The 10,021-nt window shown below is 30.3% G+C and overlaps 1 protein-coding gene across 1 annotated transcript; it reads right to left on the bottom strand.

Annotated features, from left to right (window-relative positions):
- Window positions 1-4,367: 4,367 nt before the first annotated feature.
- Window positions 4,368-8,879, bottom strand: Lsm12a (LSM12 homolog a). The gene is made up of 4 exons (XM_088196453.1): window positions 8,741-8,879; window positions 5,829-6,135; window positions 5,622-5,756; window positions 4,368-5,472 (listed from the first exon to the last, which is right to left on the bottom strand). Exons 2-4 carry the CDS (start codon window positions 6,126-6,128, stop codon window positions 5,371-5,373), a joined length of 537 nt encoding a protein of 178 aa, XP_088052579.1. The 5' UTR covers window positions 6,129-6,135; window positions 8,741-8,879; the 3' UTR covers window positions 4,368-5,370.
- Between the last annotated feature and the right edge of the window lie 1,142 nt (window positions 8,880-10,021).

The raw sequence follows: 10,021 nt of genomic DNA, 5'->3' as shown, positions 1-10,021 counted from the left end.
AATAAATTTATTTCCAGTTTGTTGAAAAAAGATTTATATAGTTACTTTTAAGAATTTATAGATTTATGGATTTACTTTGTTATTAGTATACATTTTTTTTCACTTAAACTCCTAATTCTAAGCACTCTAAAAATGTGAAGGAAAATGCATAGCATTTTAAATTAAAGAAAATAAATACAGACGTATCAAAAAAAAATTATATTATTTTAATATTAAATACACTAGTTGAAATAATAATTTAAAACTAAAAGCTTAAAACATATTAGTTTTATTACAAACGTTTACTCAAAAAATAATTATTTACTATTTAATTTGGATCAAATAATTTGCGTCCCAATTAAATCGTATTAAGATTAACAATTAAGTAAATATTATTTTTATGAAAGATCGTAAATTCGTAAAAATGAAAGTTACAAAGTATTTTTAATTTCTTTACTTCAATATAAAGTCATTATGCTTAAGACTCGATTGCATTCATCGTCTTATTCCCATCGATTTTCCTTAAAAAATGGTGACACACTTTTCACTGTGTTAATCTTTATTGTGATACGTATTTAAAATAAAACTGTATTCTATTGTGAGATTATAATATATTTATTCAAATAAATCATAATTAAAAATATTAATGTGTGGGTTAACTAGTTGTGTCACCCAAATTTATTCGGAGTCAACTTAGAGTGTCTAAAATTCGTTAAAATAAATTATATGTAGATATATTGAAGCTCATGTTTCAAATACATTGAAATTTGACGCCTATATTATATAATACCTTGCTAATCGCTCACAAGGAGGCAACCATAATAAATATGTTCTCGTTATACTCAATTTTCTTCAAGAAATATCTGTTCTCGAATAAATCACCGACATACAGACAGGAGAGAAACATACGTTTTAATTTACATATCCAGTAGTATCCTCAGTAATATCGTACCAATCAACTGATTTGAATGCTTTGCTTTTGATATTGCAACATAAAATTGAACAAGAGAAAAACATTCATTTCTAAAGTAAATTGCCATTGAAGTGAGCTATTATCCCTGTCACTTATTTTGTTATTGTGAAGTTCAGAGACGTCGTTTCAGCTTTTTTTAGGGAAAGTCAGTGGTCGTTTTTTAAAATATTTTCTTTTCATTAAGATTATAGTATTTTATTAAATCACGGGCATTTTTCTGGCCAAATTTAAAGGGGTCATTGTTTAGAATCCACGTCAAAAGCAATAATATCGTGCCGTCGCAGAAGAAACGCTCGGTTATTTAGCGTTCATATTAATACTTTTAATAACAATATTACGACTTACTGAGAATCGAATGAAGTACGCAAACCGAATTTTGGCCAATAGGAGGGCGCAAAAAAACAATTATCACTTCTCAGAAGTCAAAAATTCACGCCAAAAGCAATAAAATCGTGCCGGCGTCGTCGCAGTGGGAACGCTCGTTACCGAGCGTTCCCACTGCGACGACGCCGGCACAATTTTATTGCTTTTGGCGTGAATTTTTGACTTCTGAGAAGTGATAATTATTTTTTGCGCCCTCTTATTGATCAAAATTCGGTTTGAATACACTTTGACAAATATTCTCATATTAAAAGTCCGTAGTAATATCATATTTTTAAAACGTATCCAAGTGCAAACAAATTATGGAGCAATATGCGAGATGCTTTATTTTTCTGACATACATTTTCTGGTTAAATTCAAGGGGTGGGAGGCAAATTTATCCACCTGCTTCTCTCCCCCTCACCCCACCTAAATTACACCTCTGTGAAATCAATGCTAATTGGAATTAAAGCTGCTCAAACAAAAAAGTTTTTTATAAACTATGAACCTAATGCTTTCACAACCACCGTGTTCGGTTGTAATGGTTTATAATAAAAATATCAACTTTAGGGTTAGTTGTGATGTAGTAATCCACCAATAATTGTATTATGATTCTTCTTTATTCATTATTTTGGGAATTAAATAAAATAATCTTGCTACAACTGGCATTATCACTTGATTTTAGTATTCCTCGATATTAATAAACATTCCATTTTGCTTTTAAGTGAAACAGACAAACAAAAATCATAGATTTATAGAAACTTTTTTGCCAAAATATAATGTTATCAAAATATCAGTGATTCTAATACTAAAACGAAAGGTGAAAATTCACAAATTTTACATACGCTATTATTGTTATCGTGACGTTCGCGATTCCAATAGAATAAATTGCGTGCAAACATTTTTTTAGATAATGCAGAAAAATATATATTTAGACTAATGGTGAGAACTTTTCTTTTTTCTTATGCGGATATAATGATATGGATCGTGATTGTCCGTTTACCGGACCATCCGAGTGGCACACTTGGCTACCGCTGTTTACTGTCGTCGCTCTTTGTTATTGAATAGGTTAAAATTACAACGGTTGAAAGAAGAAGATTACAATTGGGTGAAAATCTCTTTTTTACAGTGAAAGCTTGGGCGTTTTCCATTATAAAGGGGTCACTAATCTAGAATAAAACATGCATTTTTATTAAGAAGCCATCATAATATACATCGGGGTTGATTCCTGCAGAATTTATTTTTATTTAGTAGAGGGCAACGATTGTGACTGGTCCCGACAGTGGTATTATTGAACTACCTTATCATTATGAATCAGCATGAAGACTCAAGATGTTGAACCAAAAAAAATTGAGAGCCTTTTAGTGTTTTTCATGCTTGAGTTTCGCTCTTTTGGGATTTTGATCAAATAAATAATATTAAAGAAATATGAGTCACTTTTTAATGTTATAATTTAATAGCGACATACCAGTTTTAAAAGCCATAATACAAGCTTTCAAGCTTGTATTATGGCTTTTAATGGTAAATTACAATTCATATAACGATAATTCATTCTCATAAAAAAAACACGCCGAAATCAAAATTGTGCGTTTAGAGTCGGTTTTGCCGTCTCAAACTTTGTTTATCTTTGTAAAATTCATATACCTAGACAGAGCTGGCCTCGCGTTCCACCAAATCTCTATTGTCAATTTTGCGGGACCCTTTGTGTAAAAAAAACAAAAGCCAGAACAACTTGAATGTGTCGTTTCTATTAATCATATCTTCGCCGCAATAAATCAAGAAGATACATAAAAAAAAGCTATGACTCATTAAGACGCACATGTTTCGAAAATAATATATCTTACAAATTTCAACATACCTCGATTATTAGCAGTGATTCGAAAACTATTTTGAAGTAAGCAATATTTTTTACTGAAGAATAAATTTATTAGGTTTCAATAATATAATGATCCTTTAGTCGCTATATAATATATAGTTCTAAAATTTATTATTTTGATATTGGAAATTACAAACATTTTTTTGCAGTTTGTGTAGTCTAGTAACATTGTATATGCAATTAATTTAGTTGTGATTTTGAAGAATAAAATTGTCGAACTAATTATTTTTAAATTATTTGAAATTGCGATATTATATTGGTATTTTATATATTATTGAATACATTTTGTATTCGTTACATAACATTTTGGGGGGCGGGGAACTCGCGCTTTATTCTTGCGTAGGGCCCCGCACTCACCAGAGCCGTCTCTGCTAATGCATATACAAGATCTTGTCTTCCGTGAGGGCTTTTACATAATTACGACAATAGATCAAAGGTGCTTTGCCAAACAAAAACATAAAAAAACTCGTACTTTTAACACCCAAAATTTGAAGAAAGACTAAGCTCACAATGACCACGCATACTTTTGCAAACCACTAGCGTTAATAACCATAACAAATACCTTTATTTATGTGTGCAGGGCCTCAGATCAAAGCTGAAAAACAGTGACGAAAACAACTGAATGATAACCACAGAACAAAGAATATAATAGTAACTAACCAAAGTGCGTATAGAAGAGGGAGGTGCAGATAATAAAATATATGGTTACCGCAAGACTATCATCGAGCCGTTCTACTATAACGGGGGCCAAAAAAATATTTGTAACCCTTTGCTTACTTTTAATTTAAGCCCCAAAACTTTTAATTTTCTGTCAAAAAGAAAGAAAACAAATATTCTTTTACCTAAGAAGAAAATCTTTTCATGCAATATTATTTTTTCGATTCAAAGCAAAGGTATCAGCTACCTCGAAATTTCGACATTATCAAAAACTTTAATGTAAATCAGTTTAGATAAAATTTTAAACAAACTACTTTGAAACAATTAACATGATACAATATGCAATTAGAAATCTTTTCATAGAGCTACATGAGCGAGACCATAGACCGCCTATTACCGCAGTTATAAAATCATAACCTAATTAATTAGCATAACTATACACAAGTATAACAAAATGATTCATATCAAAGATCATGGATTCGTTCAATCATGACGGGATAAAATGGAATAATGATACACAAGTTTATTGTATTTTTTTTTATTATTTTTTTTCAATGATATATATAAAATCGTATATATACACATTCAACCTTTTGTAATTTTGATTATTTTTTTAAATTGATTTGGTAACCTTTTTGTGATTCCGTATAAGAAAAAAATTATTTTGAGCACTATATACTACATTTTTCGCACAGTAATAAAACCAATTCCAAAATTGAACAGTTGTGATCAGACATTTGCAACGAAATTTAAGGTCGATTAAAAAATGATCCATATATTGTATTTTATTAATATAATAATATCATTTTTTCGGACTCAACAACGACATACACTTGAATGTTCCTATCATATAAACTTATAATTTTAATGGATAAACAAAATCATTCGTAAAAATACTGTTCTCAGTGTATAATGTATATCATATAGAGATTAGAATCAAATAAGAATATCGGTGATATTTTTGCAATACCAAATTCAATAATTTTATAAATTATACTCATCACTGAAACTCTCACTCGAGACATCTCTATATTAAATCGATAATTTCAATATTCGTTCAAAAAAAAACCGTCATGTGTCGATATTTGAAAAGATCGACAGAACACTCGAACGTTCTTATCAAATAAACTTATAATTTTAATGGATAAACAATTTCATTCGCAAAAATACTGTTCTTGGTTTGTATCGTGTAGAGATTGGAGTCAAATAAGAATATTAGTGATATTTGTGATACCAAAATTAATAAATTTATCAAAAGGCCGTATAAATTATTTTAACCACTGAAACTCTCATTCAAGACAATCTCTATATTAAATCGATAATTTCAATAATCGTCCAGAAAAAAAGTCATACGTCGACGTTTAAAAAGATCGACAGAACACTGTTTAAAATACAACATAGCGAACAAATCGTTATTATAGAAGCAATCAATGTCTTTTCCTATATATTTTTAGCTTTTCGTTTTCATTCAAAAGACCATACTATTATTACTTATATAATCAATTTTGGTTCAAGCCTTCCCCAATCAAACGTACTGTGGCGTAGTCTTTTCTTTAAAATATCTTTCTACAACCTTTTTAATATAGGAGTATTCTTTAGAATCAGGATCTCCGCAAATGTTTTCGACCTACAACAAAAAAAAATATATTGAGCCATATTTTTATTGATTAAAAAATAATACACCCCTAAGCAATCGACATTTTTATAATACTAATCACATTGAAATATAAATAAATATGTTCTTGCTAGGGATATTGAATTATTATTGATTTTTACCTTGTATGGTGGTTTAATTGAGATAGTGTTAAATACTTGTATATTTTGTCCCGCCCATGTGACGTCTTTTATGGTTTTCGCAATAGCAAGATATAATCTTTGTCCGTCCGGATCCACGCACGATAACGCTGAGACCTAAAAATATATTTTACATTTAAATATATTCATTACAATGTGGTTTTATATTGAATTAATGTATCAACTCACCAATCTCCGTTTATGTTCAATTTGATTCTTTACTCTACTGTCTAGCCGGTGAATGTCGAGGCTCTGGGGCGCTTCTGGTGTGATGTTAACTTCCTTTTTAATTTGAACGTCACTCACAAGAGCCAAGTTCACAATGTTGACGTCGTTGAGCCGAGCCTGGCCGCTCGACGACGGGCACTTGAGGATGAGCATCTTAGTGTGAGCGTCGAACGCCACTACCTCGCCTCCAATGTCATGACCGTAACATGTTCGGCAGGATACAATACTACCTATCGTAAAGCAATCGGCCACGACCGACATTATCAATCTGTAACAGAAAATCATAATTATAACTCAATTATAATAATAATGCAGACTTTGCCATAAAATAATATTTATCTCTACCCTTTTTTTATGAATAAACATGTACAAATGGACAATTTTAAAGATTCTTGTTTCACACTTTTATTCAGATATTTATTTTAAACTCAACAACACTAGTTAGGAAATAAATTTCAGGAACCCAGATGATTTACAATACCAATGAATCCAGGGATTCGTAAACATAACCCTGAAAATTTTAGGATTGATTTTTGAAACAATCGAGTTGATCTATGAACACATTTTTAACGTTCGATACAACTGCACTTGTCACGTGCGGGATCGCCGAATACACACGAGTAATAAATAACTCTTTGATGGTGCAAAACGCAATTATAGTATCGCCAAAAATGATAAAATTAATTTAGAGAACGAAAAATATTAAATAGTAAAAACGTAAACTTATTAATGGTACTAAATAATAGTTACTCAATTTTGGAATATTATTCAAAATAAAATTGTTTACCTTTCACATTATGATGTTAATTTTATAATATTATGTATATCCAAATTCTCTACATGCATATACTTTATTAAAAATAAATGTATTATATACGATAAATTGTATTTTCAACTTTTGACCTATTTTATTAGGGCTCATATTTTTTGGGTCAGAATTTATATTACATGGATCAGAATTTATTAATTGGTCGGAATGTATATTAAATGGTAAGGATTACTTTTTTCAGTCAGTCTTTATTATAGTTCATTGGTCAGTATTTATAAAGAATAGCCAGTATTTATATTATATGATTTGTAATTTAACCTCAACGTCAGTTTTATGTTGAGATGGTCAAAATAATAATACATGCAAACTTAGTTTGCTTGGGCTCGCAACATTGTCTGTCAACACAAGCCAAGAGTGCTCTTCGTCACCGCTTCGTTGAGTTATTCATGAGGTGTTCACTGTTCTGACCAACGATTTAGATGCGAGCGAAATATATTATAAGATATTTCTAAAAATAAATAATTTATTTTCCAATTATATTTATAAATGTTATATATTTTTTAATTCATATGATCGTCCTATCTTTTAATTCTGATCGTCATATATTTTTAGTTTAACTATTTCTTATTTATTTTGACCCTGAATAATATAATTATGACCAATAATTATTTTAATTCTGATTGTCCTATATTTCTATTTTGACCGTATACTGAACAATATAATTATGACCAGGCTGTTGATAAAATTCTGACCATTTAATTTAATACCTTTTATAAATGTTATTTAATATATAGTGTACATGTATAAATCATTGAACACTTTTTTCTACTTCCAGGACAAATCCCAATATCATTAAATTGCAATTTTGGTTTGAAATTGGATTCGCTACTAGTGCCTCATTAGGACAGATTTTTTAAGGAGCAAAAATTATTATTACTATTTTATTACAGTCATAATTTTATTCGAAGAAATAGTTAATCTGTATTTCTATTGAAATGTAATGCTCGCAGAATCAGCAAAAATTATCTTTTATATTGAAGGAGTGATTATTTTCAACTTTTACTGCAACTCCATTCTAGCTTGTGATTTAGTTTAGGTCTCATTCGGATTAGACTAATACCCCAATAGCATAATCATTCATTGATTTGTAATAAAAAAATAAAAGTCATTGTTGACTATGGACTCTAAAAAAGTATTTTGAATCGTTGCATGAAATTACCAGTATATAGATGTAAAAGCCTGTTTTCTGGTGCTATTATTAAGAACTAGTAATCATCCTCTCTAGATATCGCAAGTTGGGACTGTGGATTATGATGATGCTTTGTTTTTAAAAAATGGTTTGCATCTTCTCCATTTCTTTCACTCGAATTCTCATATACTTTCGATTAAAAAAAATTAAAATAGTATATAGTGCTTTATTATTGATCTTTTAAAAGTTAATGGTTGATGAAAGTACAATTTTTTTGAAATATAAAATTGCTACATTTGTGTAAACAAACCATTAATCATTATTTATAAATACGCTCGAAACTATTTTATTAACAAAAGCTGAATATATCCCTTATCCGAAATCGTATACTAAGACTACATAAGAACATTTCTAGCTTCACTAAGATAATTTTGTCATTTACCCAGTGCTGTTTACCCGTAGCAAGAAAACAAATAATATTTTTGTAGCTCCTTTAGATCTTAACCAATATTGGGTTTGATTTCGAGAAAAAAACTCAACAAAGTAAATACACATATCAACGCATTACAATTAAAAACACATATTACAATTACAAATAAAAACGCATTACTTACCTATTTGTGAATGATACTATGAAAAGTGTCCCAAAGTATAACAACCTCCCCTATTTGGCGAAAATTTCATCACCTGATTACCGACTATTTTGAATCGATCGATTTGATGTTTGTCGAGCGGAATGGAAACGACAACTGACGACATATAGAAATTCAAAGGTTTGTTGTCAATGTTGCGAAAAATAAAAGTCATCAGTTAGCCAATCTATGATTTCACGGAGTCGAGTCGTTGTCGCGCCGCGAGAAAGCGGAATGCTTTGGTAGTAAACAAAAGTGTGTGATTGGACGAACGGAGACTTACGAATGCGATGCGACGCCTACAGGAAGTGAGACGACGATCCTGGCGAGATCAAGAATGGTCACGTGGAGGAGCCGCCACCGCCGCTCCGACACTCGCGGAGCTGCCACACTCGGCGCTTTGGCCAAAAGCTGTCGAAAAAGTATTTTCGCAAACGCGTTACTTAGCCCTTTAATGAGCTAAAAAACAGCTAATAATTTTTAATAGAAAAATCTATTATTTATAAATATATATAATAATAAACTTACTATTGCAATTAAATAACGCAATTTATATAGTAATTTTGTATTTAAAAAACTAGTAATTTACTTTTTATTAAGAAAATACTTTATTAATATTTGTTTTGTTCATTTTGCTATAGACGCTATCGATGTAGATTTTGGCGAACCTTTTTTAGTACGGAAATTTTTAGTCTTGCCCTTGTGGTTCCTACAATTTCACAACTCGTTGAAACTCTTTCATTTGACATTGATACTCCATTAATCGATAGATTAAAACAAGTCGATTATTTGTTCTTCAAATTATGTATAGGATTGACGAACTAGTTATTAATGATAAGATAATGCATCTGATGTGTGAAAAGGATATTGATTAATTTTGTACAAAAGGAAGTTAATTGTGTAACGACTCCTATGCATCAGACACGAATCTGAAGTCCCGCTTTGATCCTTGATCCTGATGTTTTTTAGTATTCCTAGTTTTTTTGGTTGTTTGATTATTAATGATTTTTAAATTAAATGTTTGGTTGGACTGGATTTGAGGTAATGGGTTGGGATGTGAGTAATAGTTTGTGGGCGATTGTGTTTGTGGGGAATGGTGTTTCGGTCTAGGTCCGCTAAGTGTTGTAAGTGAGGTCACCTTCAAACTCAGACTTACGCCTCACTTCCTGTACGAGCAATCACCGCCAGCACTCGCGTTCAAGGAAAAGCACCGACTCCTTCCAAAAGGAAATATTCATAAGGGTCACTTTGTAGAGTTCGCTGTACAAACGTCCTCCATAAATCATCAACTAACGCAACCAAAAACATCGAAGCAATTACCCACGATCAGAATGATTGAATTTTTTATTTAATATTTTTTGTAGATTTTCATAAATATAAGAACTAAGAAATATAAGTTTTACTTCCAACTTAACCGTGATTTTATTTTGAATTATTTTCTTTTAAATGTAATTAATTGAATTTTTAAAAATATTTATTTTCTGTTAATACATTTTATATGTTTGTAAATTTATATCTAATTTATGTATGTAATTTAAGATTTGGATAAACGGTGAAAATCTCG

Source organism: Plectrocnemia conspersa, unplaced genomic scaffold (assembly GCF_051122295.1).
Source record: "Plectrocnemia conspersa isolate PC_06_02 unplaced genomic scaffold, ASM5112229v1 ptg000011l, whole genome shotgun sequence".
NCBI lineage: Eukaryota > Metazoa > Arthropoda > Insecta > Trichoptera > Polycentropodidae > Plectrocnemia > Plectrocnemia conspersa.
This window is presented reverse-complemented; position numbering and strand designations above follow the sequence as displayed.

Bases quoted from the DNA above. Each gene is read 5' to 3' on its own strand.
- Lsm12a (XM_088196453.1), bottom strand. From the start codon at position 6,128: ATGTCGGTCGTGGCCGATTGCTTTACGATAGGTAGTATTGTATCCTGC. The intron at 5,757-5,828 runs GTGAGTTGATAC...ATATATTTTTAG, and splicing joins TTGAACATAAACGGAGATTG to GTCTCAGCGTTATCGTGCGT. The intron at 5,473-5,621 runs GTAAAAATCAAT...TTTTTGTTGTAG, and splicing joins CAATTAAACCACCATACAAG to GTCGAAAACATTTGCGGAGA.